Below are 16,600 nucleotides of genomic sequence, written 5' to 3' on the forward strand. Positions count from 1 at the left end.
GGGTCCTCGTTCAGTAAAAGCTACATTTACAGTCACTCCAGAGAACAATTCCTGAATAAACCCAGCACAGACTGGCGAAACTGGGAAAACAGCTTTTAGCGTTAAATATGCTAAAAGCTAAAAACAAAGCTCGAATGTAGGCAGAGCTTTGAGAGGGAACGCAAAACATTTGCGAGAGAACACATTTTATTTGCGAGGGAACGCAATGTCATTAGCGTTAACTTTTTTTTTTTAACCACGGCCCCTTAGGGGCTCCATACTTTTCCACGATTTGGGCCATTTCACAATTCTTTGAATAAGGCGTAAATGAATCTGTCCTGTAGGTGGCAGCAACGCGCCTCTCAGCATTCGAGTCACCATCAACGGTTTAAAAAGAAAAAGAACATTTGTATCTAGGGGGCGAACGGTCAGGAGAAAACAAAAACAGTTCTGCGACCCCCAGAATGGCAGAGGGTGGCAGTTACATCGACTGCGATAAGTTCAAATGTCCCATCTGCTTGGACTTAATGAAGAACCCGGTCACAGTCCCCTGCGGTCACAGCTACTGCATGGCGTGCATCGCGAGGTGTTGGGATAAAGGCGACAGCTTTTGCCCCCAGTGTCGGCAGAAATTCGTGCCCAGGCCCAAACTGGCCAAGAACGCCCTGCTGGCCGAGGTGGTGGAGAAGCTCCGGGAGGAGAGGAAGAGCTCCAGCTCGGCGCAGGCTGAGGCTGAGGCTGAGGGTGCTGGAGCTGCCGGAGCGGTGGGCGTGATGTGCGACGTCTGTATAGGAGCTAAAGCTAAAGCCACCAAGTCGTGTCTGGTTTGTTTGGCTTCGTACTGCGAGCAACATCTTCAGGCGCACTACGAGTCCCCCGCCTTCAAAACGCACAGACTGGTCACTGCGGCGGGTCGGCTGCAGGACAGGATCTGCTCACAGCACAACAAGCTGCTGGAGTTTTACTGTCAGACCGACAAACTCTGCATTTGCTACATCTGCATGCTTGGGGAGCACAAAGGACACAACGCAGTGTCCGCTGAAACCGAGAGAGCCACGAAGAAAGTGCAGGTAAGCTGATCGTGACCTATACAGGTACCTACAGGGCCCCTAACGTGATATGGTTCATTTTGTTTAACGAGGCGTGGACACGAATAACACTTCACTATAGAGACTCCATGGATTAGTATATCGAGACCACAGTTTACTGTAGAGACTCCATTAATGACTGTTTTGAGGCCACAAATTAGTATATTAGACCACAGTTTACTATAGGGACTCCATGAATGACTATTTTGAGGCCACAAATTAATATATTAGACCACAGTTTACTATAGGGACTCCATGAAGGACTATTTTGAGGCCACAAATTAATATATTGAAATAGAAATACTGATACTTTTTTGATCCCACAACCGGGGAAATTCCACCTCTGCATTTAACCCATCCGTGAAGTGAAACACCACATACACCTTAGTGAATTTTGCCCGGGGAACAGTTGGGGGTTAGGCGTCTTGCTCAAGGACACATCAGTAATGGACTGTCGCCCCTGGGGATCGAACCAGCAACCTTCCAGTCACAGGGCAAGATCCCTAACCTCCAGCCCACGACTGCCCCAAATATTGGACTACAGTTTACTATAGGGACTCCATGAATTACTGCACTGAAGCCATGAATTACTATTTTGAGGCCACAAATTTCTATGTTGAGGACACAAGTTACTACGGGGACTCCACAAATCAGTATATTAGACCACAGTCTACTATAGAGACTCCACAAATTACTATTTTGAGGCCACAAGTTAGTATATTAGACCACAGTTTACTATAGAGACTCCATGAATTACTGCACTGAAGCGGCAAATTACTATTTTGAGGCCACAAATTTCTACATTGAGGACACAAATTACTACAGAGACTCCACAAATTACTACACTGAAGCCACAAATTACTGTATTGAGGCCATGAATTATTATATTGAGGACATTCATATATTCAGGCCATCAGCTGTGAGAAACTAACTTGTGGCCTCAATACATTAATGTGTGGCCATGCTTTATTAGATAAATAATCACAATGTCACCTTAGGGGTTCCATAGGGACCTGGAAAAAAGAAAGGGCTAAAAACTACAGGTGGGCAATAGGACAGTATGTTACTGTTAACATGTTAAATTTTGTTAGGTGATAAACAGGCTTTTTTGAGCGTATTGTACCTTTTGTCAGTATTTAAAGAGTAACTAACCCTCACTATTTTCAGCTAAATCCACCCCTGGATCATCTTTAACAGTATGAGCCACTGACTCAAGCCGCTGAAGAGTTAACGTAGTGCCAGAAAATGCTTATCAGCGAGCGGGAGAGGCGTCCGAATGGCAGAACACTGCTGCCTCATCTCTCATCCGGGGTTTTTTTTTTTTTGCAGGGACCCTAAATCCCTAGATGACGTTCTGCATGCTTATCAGCAGCTACATGGAGACCTCACTTAATCTGTCCATCAGGTTACCTAATCATACATTGAATGTTTTCAGTATAAGGCTAGTTAAGTTGAAAAGGCTAAAAACGACAATATCTACAAATACAATAACTGAGACTTAGCAATAATAACTAACTAGAACTCTAAGTGCGATGAGACGATATGTGTGGAAAAACATCCAAAACGGCGCAGATGTTCTCCCTCATTCTAGACTCGTATGGTTTCGTACAGTATTTACGAGCGTGGCACAGGCAGAACCATCACTTCACATGGCTCTGGGTACGAGTTGGGTGCCATCAGGGCGGTAACATTAGTTTGCTGATTTGCCTTCTGTGTTGTGTCATTGTATTTCGGTATGAAGACACATCATCCGTCCATATACAGTGATTTTAAAACAGACGAGGGTGTTATTATTCGGCACGACACAAAGCAATGAGAAAAGATGGCAAAATAACGTGCAGTCTTTCAGTAATAAATAATTACTACCAAGGTATTATTAATTAATACTAATTAATGTTATTGTTAATAATCAAGCTAAACAAATTTTTTGGCTTTATAAATGTTTTATTGTCACTAAATTATGACCGCGATGACTATGCTAATTTTCATTAGCACCTCTATGGAATTCTCAGACTTAGCATCAAGCTAACAATGATGTACATCCTTTTCCGCACGCTGAGGCTAAATCTCGAATTTATTGAACTCGAGAAGAGCGGGATATTGAGGTAACGCCGGGTTACTGTGCTGGACCTTCTGCATTTTAGTCATTTAACTGCATTTCTTCCTCTAAAGTTTCAACTTTATAAAAATGCAATGGCACTTCATTTAAATTGGAACAAATACATGTACTTAATTTCTATATATATATAATATATACTCCCAATGCTTCTGTGTTCTGTTATATTCCAGCCCTTGCTGTGTACGTCTTCCTCTAGGGTAGTAGAGAGTTTGAGTGGTTTCAGTGTGACAGCCTACTTTTAGATGCTCATCTTAAGTGCCTCAAATTAAAAATGGCTCACTTTAAAGCTTCAGAGAAGAAATATTGGAAGCGAAAATGCAGTCTGTTACAAATTGTATATGGATTATATGCATCAGGTGGTATGGGCAGTATTTTGCATTTTACATGCATAATTTAAACAGGTGTGTCAATAATTCTACTCACCCCTGTGTACTGGTGCCTGGAGCCCAGCTGATGACTTAATATGATTTGTTATGATTTCCGCAGAAACAGCTAGCAGCAGCGCAGCAGAGCTCCCAGCAGAGGATCAGAACCAAAGAGAAGGAGCTGAAGGAGCTGAAACAGACTGTGGGAAATTACAAGGTGAACGCTGAATTGTATCTTAGATAATGGATTATGTATGGCAGGTCCCAATTCTTTCTCGCATTAGGTTGCAATTTTCTTTTCATAGTAAAAAAACGTAGTTCACTCGCGTAATTTGTGAGCGGACTGCAAATTGAACGTTATCATTTTTCCCTGTCATTGCTCCGTTCCATGGACGTTTTGAATTAGCCCTGAATTGATATGTAGCACTTTCTAGAAAATGACTCGCCTACATCTTCAGGGGCACAATTAAGCGCAATTCAGGCTGGATTAGTTTTGTGAGACATGTAATTTTTTTTTGCTGGGGGTTTGTATGAGAAAGTATCTGTGTAATTTCCCCAATTTTCTACTGCTAGTCTGAACTGAAAAGTCATAGTGCGCATATTCATGCTGGTATTGTGCAGCAGGCTTACTTTAAAAACAGTGACATGGTCTGTTATGGTGGTTTTGTTATTCCATTAGGGGATTGGAACAGGAGTGCTGTTACTGAACTTCCTATTCAGCCAAATGACACACTGCAGATTTATACTGGGTTAAAACCACTTGGCAGTTGTTGTGGTGAGACTGTAGGAACTACACACACTGCAGATTCATACTGGATTAAAGCTGCTTTCCGGCTATTACTGTCACACTGTATAAAACTACACACACTGCAGATTCATACTGGATTAAAACTGCTTTCTGGCTATTACTGTCACACTGTGTAAAACTACACACACTGCAGATTCATACTGGATTAAAGCTGCTTTCCGGCTATTACTGTCACACTGTATAAAACTACACACACTGCAGATTCATACTGGATTAAAGCTGCTTTCTGGCTATTACTGTCACACTGTGTAAAACTACACACACTGCAGATTCATACTGGATTAAAGCTGCTTTCCGGCTATTACTGTCACACTGTATAAAACTACACACACTGCAGATTCATACTGGATTAAAGCTGCTTTCTGGCTATTACTGTCACACTGTGTAAAACTACACACACTGCAGATTCATACTGGATTAAAGCTGCTTTCTGGCTATTACTGTCACACTGTGTAAAACTACACACACTGCAGATTCATACTGGATTAAAGCTGCTTTCTGGCTATTACTGTCACACTGTGTAAAACTACACACACTGCAGATTCATACTGGATTAAAGCTGCTTTCCGGCTATTACTGTCACACTGTATAAAACTACACACACTGCAGATTCATACTGGATTAAAGCTGCTTTCTGGCTATTACTGTCACACTGTGTAAAACTACACACACTGCAGATTCATACTGGATTAAAGCTGCTTTCCGGCTACTACTGTCACACTGTATAAAACTACACACACTGCAGATTCATACTGAATTAAAGCTGCTTTCTGGCTATTACTGTCACACTGTGTAAAACTACACACACTGCAGATTCATACTGGATTAAAGCTGCTTTCCGGCTATTACTGTCACACTGTATAAAACTACACACACTGCAGATTCATACTGGATTAAAGCTGCTTTCTGGCTATTACTGTCACACTGTGTAAAACTACACACACTGCAGATTCATACTGGATTAAAGCTGCTTTCTGGCTATTACTGTCACACTGTATAAAACTACACACACTGCAGATTCATACTGGATTAAAGCTGCTTTCCGGCTATTACTGTCACACTGTATAAAACTACACACACTGCAGATTCATACTGGATTAAAGCTGCTTTCTGGCTATTACTGTCACACTGTGTAAAACTACACACACTGCAGATTCATACTGGATTAAAGCTGCTTTCTGGCTATTACTGTCACACTGTATAAAACTACACACACTGCAGATTCATACTGGATTAAAGCTGCTTTCCGGCTATTACTGTCACACTGTATAAAACTACACACACTGCAGATTCATACTGGAATAAAGCTGCTTTCTGGGTACGACTGTCACACTGTATAAAACTACACACACTGCAGATTCATACTGGATTAAAGCTGCTTTCTGGCTATTACTGTCACACTGTATAAAACTACACACACTGCAGATTCATACTGAATTAAAGCTGCTTTCTGGCTATTACTGTCACACTGTATAAAACTACACACACTGCAGATTCATACTGGATTAAAGCTGCTTTCCGGCTACTACTGTCACACTGTATAAAACTACACACACTGCAGATTCATACTGAATTAAAACTGCTTTCCGGCTATTACTGTCACACTGTATAAAACTACACACACTGCAGATTCATACTGGATTAAAGCTGCTTTCCGGCTATTACTGTCACACTGTATAAAACTACACACACTGCAGATTCATACTGGATTAAAGCTGCTTTCCGGCTATTACTGTCACACTGTATAAAACTACACACACTGCAGATTCATACTGAATTAAAGCTGCTTTCTGGCTATTACTGTCACACTGTATAAAACTACACACACTGCAGATTCATACTGGATTAAAGCTGCTTTCTGGCTATTACTGTCACACTGTATAAAACCACACACACTGCAGATTCATACTGGATTAAAACTGCTTTCTGGCTATTACTGTCACACTGTATAAAACTACACACACTGCAGATTCATACTGGATTAAAGCTGCTCTCCGGCTACCACTGTCACACTGTATAAAACTACACACACTGCAGATTCATACTGGATTCAAATCTCTTGTTATCACTAAAATTGCTGTATTGACCCAGGTAAGACTAGTTGTATTCTCCATATGCTGTTTCCAAAATTTAGGTTGCATAAGCTTGACTTCCTAGCCCTGGCATGGTCAGTAAATGACGCAGTATCGTGTGTCGTCAGCTTTTTAGCAGCGTTGAACTGTTTTTAACTATTCTAATGTGATTTAAACTGGATTGAGCTGTCTCTTAAAGGTTTGCAAGTTGATTATATTAAGTCTGTATTTGTGTCTGAATTTCCAAACAGAACCCCACCAAAGCTACTGTAGCTGAAAGCTGCTTGATACGGGACTCACTTATTAAAGCCGTGAGGCAGTGGCAGACTGACCTGGAGAAGGTAATCAAAGCTGAAGAGAGCAAAGCTGTTAGCACCGCTCAAGGCGTTGTGGCCCGGCAGGAGCAGGTGCTGGCTGAGCTGAGGAAGAAAGATGCTGAACTCCAGCAGCTGTCCAAATCAGACGATCACATTCATTTCCTCAAGGTAATGTGAAAAATACTTGCCAAAAACTACAAAGCCATTCATAAGCTTTTTATTGCCTTCATTTCAGCTAGTCCTCTGTCCGGATAACGTCTAGATAAGATTTCCATGTTCTACACTATCTGTTAGACAGATAGAAACCCAATTTGCTTTGGTGCAGCTCTCATAGTGCTATATAGAGAATTCTCCTTTGGAATCTTCTGATGATGTGGGGTATGAATAGTGTTCGGTGCCATAAATATTTGGTCGCTGACAAAATTATTTTAGCTGTCTACCACTGCACATTGGATTTGAAATAAAATATTCAGCTCCAAGTGCAGACTTTCAGTTTTAATTTGTGGGTATTTATATAGATCCAAATTAGTTTAGTAGTGTAGGAACTGCAGCCATTTTCATACATAGCATCCCCCCAGCTATTGGGGGCTCAAAAGTAATTGGACAAACTCATAAATTAAATGGTCATTGTTAATACTCGGTTGCAAATCATTTTTGGCTCAAGTCTGGAACCCATAAACATCACACGTTTTTGGGTTTCTTCTCAGCCCTTTGCTGTCTCTGTCAGGCCCTTACTGTCTTCAGATTGTGATAGTTCGTGAGGCGTTTTGCCCTTGGTAAGTGAAATGCATGTACAGGTGATTGCAAATCATTTTACTTCTTTGACTTAAAAAGTCTTTGGTTCGGTATGACTTCAGGTCATGCTCCAGCTGCACTGTGAAGTGCTGTCCAATGGGTTTTGAAGCTTTTGGCTGAATCTGTGCAGTTAATACAGCCCTATACACTTCAAAATGAATCCTACTGCTTTGCTTTAGCTGTCACATCACCATTAAAAAAAAGGGAACAAGTTCCAAAGACAGCCATACATGTACACACCATAACACTATCTCCACCGTGCTTGACAGATGAGGTGTTATGCTTTGGATCATGAGCAGTTCCTTCTCTTCTCCGTTCTCGTCTCTTCCCATCATTCTTGTACGAGTTGATATTTGTCTTATCTGTCCATAAAAAGTTATTACAGGCTGTAGAGGCTTGCCAAGATTTTTTTGGCAAAGTCTAATCTCGTCTTACTGTTTTAGAAACGTACTAATATGTTGTGGTTAACCATCTGTATTTACTCTGGTGGAGTCTTCTCTTGATAGTTAACTTTGACACCCATGTCTAACCTTCTGGAGATAGTTCTTGATCTGGCCAACTGTTGTGAAGGAATAAAATTTTGTCAGCCCCACAGTTGTCATCTATGGTCCTCTAGACCTTTTGGTCTTTGAGCTCATCAGTGTGTTCGGTCTTTTTAAGATTGTACCATATAGCTGATTTGGCTACACCTAATGTTGTTGTTTTGTTTCTGATGGGTTTGTTTTGATGGTTCAGCTTGGTGATGGTTTGCTTCAATGGCAGTGACAGTAGTGATACTTCATATTAAGTGTTGAGTGCAACACATTTTAAATGGAAATGCAACTTGAAAACAACTGTAGACTTTTTTTCTGCTTAATTGTAAGTGAACTAATGAGGGAATAACACACAATGGAACAGCTGAACAGCCCATTGTCAACTTACTTTTGAGCCCCTAAAAATGGAAGAGGGGGGCCTATGTATGAAAATGGTGTCTCTAGTGTGTCTAAAGTGTGATTGGATATCAGTTCATCTCCAAATTGTCTTGTTTTCCTGATAGAACAGCTCTTAGGGCAGACAAAAATGCTTGATATTGCTGAGTGTAAAGAGATTTTTAGATATGTATGATAGTGAATAAAGTTACAAATAGCTTGTATTCGTCAAAGTGCCATTGTAAGTTTATTTTTCATGTTCTGTTGGTACATAAAAAAAAATTCTGCTCACATTAGTCTTTAAGAGATGCGGTTTTCTGGTTCAGTATGATTTTCTATTTGGAAGTAAATGTTTGATTTGATTATTGATTAATTATTAACACCATTTTTTAAATTGCTGTTTCCTATTTTGGTACCATGAACTATCTGTAGTAGTCCAGAATGCTCATGTTGCCATAATAGAAGCTGCATTTTTAGTCCTCTTGTTCAGCAGACAAGTTCTTGTGGAGGACTTGCAAATAAATCAACAAGTAGCAAACTAACAAAAGCAATAGCAAAATGGAAGGATAGCAGTCCTTTTCAAAGCTTCCACTGCAACATGAATCCATGAATAATGCGTAAAATATAAAATATGCCATTTAATGTTCAGGGTCATATGAGCCCTGCGATTGTGTGATTAAAAATGGTTATTGAGGTGTTCAAAGTAATGAATACGATTACTGAAGTACCCAACATGTATAACCCATTTTACTCCAATGGCTTGTACCCAGATGCCTAGTAGTGTCTATTAAAGATTTCTGCACACTGTTGTCCAGTGTTCATTCTTTTAGATTTTTTTGGTACTATATTTAAACTGTTACCTCACTAAAAACTTTGTATACTTACTCATGCAATTTTTCTAGAGTTTTGAGGCTATGTGCGAAGCTGCCCCAGAATCCTACTTCGAAAATTCATCTGCAGCTACTTTAGCAGTCTCAGAAGTCCGAAGGCGTCTGGAGAAAGTCTGCAATGTCGAACTGACTGCGTTTTCCAAAAGGGGTGAGTGGCAAATCTGTTTAATTCAGTGTCTTTCTTGTACTGCTCATGTATACATTTTTAGAACTGTTCTCTTAAGCATTCTCTAGTTTTTGATTTTCTTAGTTGATCAGAAGACCTGATTCTTACAGGAACAACAGACAGATTTTTTAATGCGGTCTAACAAATATATATTATGAGAGAAAATCTAACCTTCAACTGAATTTAAATATAGCCTAAGACAACTAAACTTTAAAAAAAAAAAAAATGTAAAAAAAAAACCTGGCACCAATTGCATTGACTACTTTGTGCAACCCCTTTTGCCAATATGACATGAATCTTCTCCCAATGATGCCATGTACCCAAACAAGGTTCCCAAAGCCTTTGAAGGAGAAACGCCCTTAAAACTTCACAGAATCTACATCATACTTGACAGTGTAGATGCTCAATTCTGAATAACCAAGCTTTATATTTGTCTCATCTGCCGTTAAAACCCAGTTAAAGTTCTAGAAATGTCTAGCAAACTCTAAGAGCGTATGTATGGTTAGTTCAAATTAAAAGGTTCTTTCTGGCACACCTGAGTAGTTTCTTGGCATGAAATTGGCATCTGTAGTTGATGAGTGCAAACTAAGTAACTTATCATTCAGGGATGGTTGCTTTTGAAATGGTGTGTTGTCGGGAACACTAAATTTAGCTAGATGCTTACATTTTAAGTATGGCTGTAAAGCGGAACTGATAGCCTATTGCATCCTTAAGTAAGAACTCAAACATTCCTAAACTTGAATGATAAACTTGCATATTTGAGTAGGAACTTTTTATTAGAAATGAAGTAAAGATAAATTACGTTTTTGACCGATAGCATTGGTCCATCTGTTATTTGCCATTTAGAGAACCCTAACTTGTACCAATTAGATGACTACTTGACTCTGCTATTCTTCTGTTGTTAACCCTAGTTGACGCTACTTTATTGTTTGCTGTAAACATTAATTGTCTAATATAGGTTATTACATTTCTTTCTTCCTTAGCAAAGGAAATAGAAGGGCTGATATTTATGCCGACGACCAGGACAGACTTTCTACGATGTAAGTAAACCACCATACATGCCTAAAAGGACCATTACTGCAGATTCCTAATAGTAACATGTCTTTCAGATGCCTGCCATCTGACGCTGGACCCCAACACAGCCAATGGATATTTGGAGCTGAACCACGAGGAGCGGTCAGTTACATGCGACTCTTCCTGCTTCTGCCCCGGTGAAGAAAAATGCAACCGCACGCCCCGCCCTTACCCATCTCACCCCGACCGCTTCGACCATCAGCTGCAAGTCCTGTGCAAAGAATCCCTTTTTGGAGGGCGCTTTTACTGGGAGGTGGAGGGAGCTCCACTACGTGGTTTCGTTGCCGTCTGCTACGGCAGCATCCCCCGAAAGGAGAACAGTTTCCTGGATGACCTAATGAACAGCCAGAAGTCGTGGAGTGCGGACTGTGGGCATGAATACCCCTTCATTCTCCGTCACGGCCCGAGTGTGAGGGAAAAGTTTTTTGAGTACCTTGATTTCGACACTGAAACCCAAGAGCACAAGAAAAAGAAGACCAAACTCGGTGTCTTTCTGGACTATACTGCAGGTGTTCTGTCTTTCTATGCGGTCAACAAAGAGGCCATGATCCACATACACACCTTCCGTACCACCTTCACTGAACCGCTCTATGTGGGCCTGAGACCGTCACCTACCTGCACTTTTAAATTGTCCAGTTTAGAACCACTGACTCCATCCAGCAAGTAGTAGCTGCATGTGGGGTTTTGATATTGTTTCCTGTTCAATTGCGTTGATCCCCATTTGAAATAGAAAATAGTTTAGCTGCTTTAGCTAGTAAGGTACTGTAAATGGATACAAGTTGGCCCTCCACCCATTTTACAGTAACTATGCTTCATCAGCCTTGTCTCACTTTAAATAAAGGGGCAAAGTAGTAGTCTTTGTATTCTGCCTGAAGAGATTGAACATAAAGCCCAGTCCATAGATTGTAATTGGTTGACATGCCAAAAAGTCAGTGTCATGTTTGTAAAGCAGATATAGAAAATACAGAATCTTCAGTATGTTTGTTTACCTGTTTGTTCACATCACTGCAGAAAGAATTTGGCAATACTTCATTAAATACATTTGCAAGCATTTCAGCAGTCTGATCACTACGATGGCAAACTGGCAATGGCTTTTGATTCCTTGAACACCTCAAACTGGACTTGGGAATTACTTTTATTTTCCTCACTTTAATTACAGATGGACCAGACGTTATAGAGACGTTGCTATCGTGTTTGGCTTGCATGTCTACCCCAAAACAAGCAATCGGAAGTAGAACAGGACAAAGTAACGTAGAATTTTTTTTAAATCTCATTGCCGACTTATTTTCTCAACTGTTAAAATTGTTTGAGGAAAAATATAGTATTCATTTTAAATAAAGTGTGGTCTGTTTCCATTAAGATTGTTTTCTATTCATTTTTCACCACACAAAACAGATTATCAGTGTGAGGCAATATTCGGGGTCCAAGCACTCGTATCCTGCAAATTACTGTGTTGAAAATAATGACATAATTGCTTGAATCTAATGATGGACAAATGTTTAGATATTTCATTGTTTTTCATGTACATAAACAGTAAAGAAAAAGGAAATTCAATGCTATTTAAATGCATTTCGTTTGCATTTAATACACATTAAATGCACTTTTCTCCTCAGCTGACCTGGCAAAGAGGCACTAGAATTAATGACTAATAAGTAATCAAACATTAATTTGATACTTGGCTGGCTATCTATAAACTCTAGAAGTTTGCTAGCGAGCCTTGTGACACTGACATAGTGTTGGTGTGTTATAAATTCTTGGGTTTTGCTTCAGTTTTATGCACTTCATGCAGAAAACCAAGAACTAGTTCATAAATAAGGTTCCACAAATTATGCAAAATCTAGGTATGGGGTTTAATGGTCAACATTCACCTTTTTTCTGCATCTCAGTAGATCTGTAGCTCATGGCCTCACTAAATATAGAGGCAGAGTTGACAAGCATGCAACCCACATGGCTGCAAAATGAAAGCAGACAGGAAAGGAAGGTTAATGGTTAAAAAAAAATACATTGGGACACAGCCATAGAGGGAATTAAGAATGTCTTTCCTCTTTAGTGTCACAATTTACAGACCAGCTAGTCCAATATTGCCATCTGCTGGTCAGTGTTTGATAGGAAAGCAATACTGTCAAATGGTGTACAACTCCATCTAGTGGTGCTTTAAAGCTCATTGCCATACTTTTATGATCAGATCAGTGAGAGCAATGATTTTTACCATTATGTTATATGTTCTCAATCCCCTACATTCTCTTCTTGCTGATATTTGTAGGTTTGATTTTACCATTTCCCTTGAGGAATACGTAATATGCCCAACTAGAGAACATACTTTCTGTAATAAACCAAGTAAAGAAAGAATTTATAACCCCATTTCCAAAAAGCTGTGCAAAATGTAAATAAAAACAAAACTCAATGATGTGCAAATCATTTAAACCCTGTGTTTTATTGAAAATAGTACAGTGACAACAAATCAAATGTAATTTTGTCGTATTTTGAAAAATATTTGCCCATTTTGAATTTGGTGGCAACAACGTGTTCCAAAAAAGTTGGGACGGGGGCATGTTTACCATTGTGTTTCATCACCACTTCTTTTATCAACACTGTAAGTGTGGGAACTGAGGAGACACTGCTGTAGATTTGAAAGGGAAATGTTTTACCATTTTTGCTTAACGTAGGATTTCAGCTGCTCAACAGTTCGGGGTGTTCTTTGTTGTATTTTTCATTTCATAATGCAGGCAGGTCAGTTTACCACCCAGACATGGTGTTGGAATACATGCAGAATGTGGTTTGGCATTGTCTTACTGAAATAATCCAGACCTTCCCTGAAAAAGACGTCATCTGGACGGCAACATATGTTGCCAAAACATGCATTTATTGTTCAGCATTAACAGTGCCTTCATAAATGTCACCCATACCATGTGCGCTAATGCACCATCATGAATCCTGAACTGTGCACTGACACAATATCCATGATTTCCAAGAAGAAATTCAAATCTTGATTTTTTTTGGACCACAGAACAGAACTTTCCCACTTCCTCTCAGTCCATTTTAGTGAATCGTCATCAAATACTCGTTTTTGGCCTCGCCCCTTACATGCAGGGAACGTGTTGGTATCAAAATCAAAACGGGCATATATTCTTCTTCTTCAAAAAACAAAAACAATGTACTTCCCAACTTTTTTGGAAATGTACTTTTGAGCAATTAAATCAAGTTAGATTATATTTAAGTGATGTCAAATACAATAAGTATAATAGTCTAATAGTATAGGTACATAGTCTAATCATTTCTCATTATCAAATAAAATTTTTTATTCAAAAAATGCTGTCACACAATTTCATGTCACCACTGAAACAAAGTGTTTTAGTGCATAGGCAGAGCCTTATTTTAGCCACACCCCTGCATTTTGCAGCAGGAATGTTGTGGTGAGCAGTTAGACCTCACCATTTTGAAGTAAATGTGCCCCAAAGTCCAAAAATTCGGTGTGGAACATTAAGAATGGTCACTACCAAAACACATAATTTCTGCAGTTAAGGATTTTTTTTGTGTTTTAAGTAAAAATAATCACAATTTCTTGTGTGTGCAACTGCTCAAAGCTGAGTTTACAAGCTACGTGCTCACTAGCGTTTTTGAGTTCTGCTCAAAATGAGGTAAATTGTGACGACCGGAACAGATTCAGTAGTGTTATGGTTGTTTTGGTAGTGAAAGAATGGAAAGAATAAAAGAAAGAAAATGAAGGTAGAGGCTCACTTAAAGCAAAAATACTCTAATAACTATAAAGGTTAAAGAATAGTTAATAATTTTTCAAAACCTTTCTGTTCGGCCTTCAGTTCAAGCAATCTAAAAGCTTTTGCACATCTTCCTAGCATCAAAACTGCATCCTACTCTCTGGTTTTCATTCATATTAATAGGCCAGAATGGATCATAATATTCAATACATTCAGGCAATGAAGGACAAATAAATCCGATAACAATTGAAGCTCATCCATTTTCATTTGAAGCAGTCTCATGTGCTATGAGCAGTCTTCTCAATACATAATGTGCATCCCATCTTCCATACATTGAGTGCAATTACACGTTTCCACCAGAGAGGTCTCCAAATCCCCACATCTTACACAGTGTAGCTTTAAAGCACATGTGTCAGGCTTCAGTCCTCGCAGGCCACAACACTGCAGACTTCAGCACACTTCCTCATTAAACACACCTGATTCAGCTCATCAGCTAATTAGCAAGGCCTTCATGAACTGAATTCAGAGTGTTAAATGAGGGTAAATGCTGAACTCACCGCACTCTGGGCTGGAAGGTCCCCAGTTTGACATGCCTGCTATAGAAGGCACAATACTGATGTCATTAGGTTGTTAAACCTTATCTAAACACAGTCGGCCTTAGTGTTCCGTGAGACAGCCTTTTTCTTTCACTTTCTACTTTTAGTGAAAACTTTTAAAGGCATCTTGGGCATTTATGCAGCTAAAGCATTCAAGGAGAAGTGCTTGTCATTCTTCCACTGCCGTCTGAGAAGGAGAATGACATGAAAGAACGAGATATGCAACCACAAGGCTAGTTTAAGTGGAAAGTAACTAAAAAAAGACAAGTGTCTGAGCAAGTGCCAGTGTCATGTAAATGCTGAGAATGTGGGGACAGCAGGGCGTAACATGTTTTTATACAAGCAACATATCACTGTTGTCGGATCAGAACCTCGTATCTGCAAATAGTGAACTTTACAGGACAAGGTAAAAGCATACTTCACTTTTAATCTAAGTTAAAAGTCAATGAAACCAGACTTTTTTCTAAGTCATTTTGGGACATTTCTTTTGGTCCATTCATCATGAAATGTGCACTCAATGTATAGGACCAAGGGTATTTTCAAATTATGTCAAAAACTTTTGTTCCATGCATCTCTGCTACAAATAAACGCTTGAACGTTGTTTCTAGCACCTTCCATTCATGTAGACTGTAAACCTGAGTTAGGTCAACTCAAATGGTTTGAGGATACTGATTTCCTTAAATGGTTTATATAAATAATTCTGTGAACTGAGTATAAGCAAAACCTTGTATCACCACTTTTGTCAATTTTGAGTTTTTGTCATAATCTGAAAGTTGCCATTTAGATTGTGTGTAAATTTCATGATACATAGACCAAAAGAAATGACCCAAAATGACTTGGGGGTTTGGGGCATCTGGTTCCCCTTACTTATTGTAAGTAAATGGAACCAGACATTTTACTAAGGTAAACTTTGTAAGGTAAGTTATTTCCTTCTCCTGTAAAGTTACCATTTTGGAGATACAAGGTTTTGTCCCCACAACAGTGATACACTTTAGTAAATTGTACTGACTCCATTTATTTAGCTGATCTTAAAATTATTGAGTATTTTGGACTACATATATTATATATAGTACATATTGACAGTATTATATAATGACAGAGCCACAATGTTGGTAACTCCGCTCTCTCAGCGCTGACTTTCTTTCATAACAGACTGAAATGAATCCCAAAAGTTTTGAAAACAAGCAAACTCCCAAGGAAAGGTAGGCTGGGGAAAATGACGACACAAAGACGGTAGGGTAAATAAAATGGAAAGACACACTCAATATGCAAATATATGGTAGCAAGAGCCAATAGAAATAATGTGTTTTAATCAAGCCAATATCATCTTATTAAATCCCTGTCTATTACATTACAAACAGTAATTAGGGTGAATTAAGCAAGTCCCACAGCACTTGGAAAGTACCCATAAGCCTTAATGAGACTGAGGCGGACATCAGAAGTGGAGTCAAGACTAAGGAAAAAAAACAGTTTGGTTTGCATGCATTATGCATGATAGATAATGAATAAACATTGCATTTTGAAATGATGGCTATTAATAATGATGGTCATAAGTCAATCTCAAGTCTTGATAATGCTTAATCAGGAAATAAAATCTGGAAAATGCTTTTCACTCTACGACTAACTAATGTATTAATAAGCAGTCAGTTCCTTGTTTGTTAAAGTTTAATAAGTGCATAATAATAGTATTATATAGTATTATAATGC

At 39.2% G+C, this 16,600-nt stretch overlaps 1 protein-coding gene across 1 annotated transcript; it reads left to right on the top strand.

Annotated features, from left to right (window-relative positions):
* Window positions 1-348: 348 nt before the first annotated feature.
* Window positions 349-11,940, top strand: LOC108411490 (tripartite motif-containing protein 16-like). The gene is made up of 6 exons (XM_017683074.1): window positions 349-1,049; window positions 3,673-3,768; window positions 6,683-6,916; window positions 9,354-9,489; window positions 10,491-10,547; window positions 10,617-11,940. Exons 1-6 carry the CDS (start codon window positions 444-446, stop codon window positions 11,246-11,248), a joined length of 1,761 nt encoding a protein of 586 aa, XP_017538563.1. The 5' UTR covers window positions 349-443; the 3' UTR covers window positions 11,249-11,940.
* The last annotated feature ends 4,660 nt before the right edge of the window (window positions 11,941-16,600 follow it).

Source organism: Pygocentrus nattereri, chromosome 2 (assembly GCF_015220715.1).
Source record: "Pygocentrus nattereri isolate fPygNat1 chromosome 2, fPygNat1.pri, whole genome shotgun sequence".
Classification (NCBI taxonomy): Eukaryota; Metazoa; Chordata; class Actinopteri; order Characiformes; family Serrasalmidae; genus Pygocentrus; species Pygocentrus nattereri.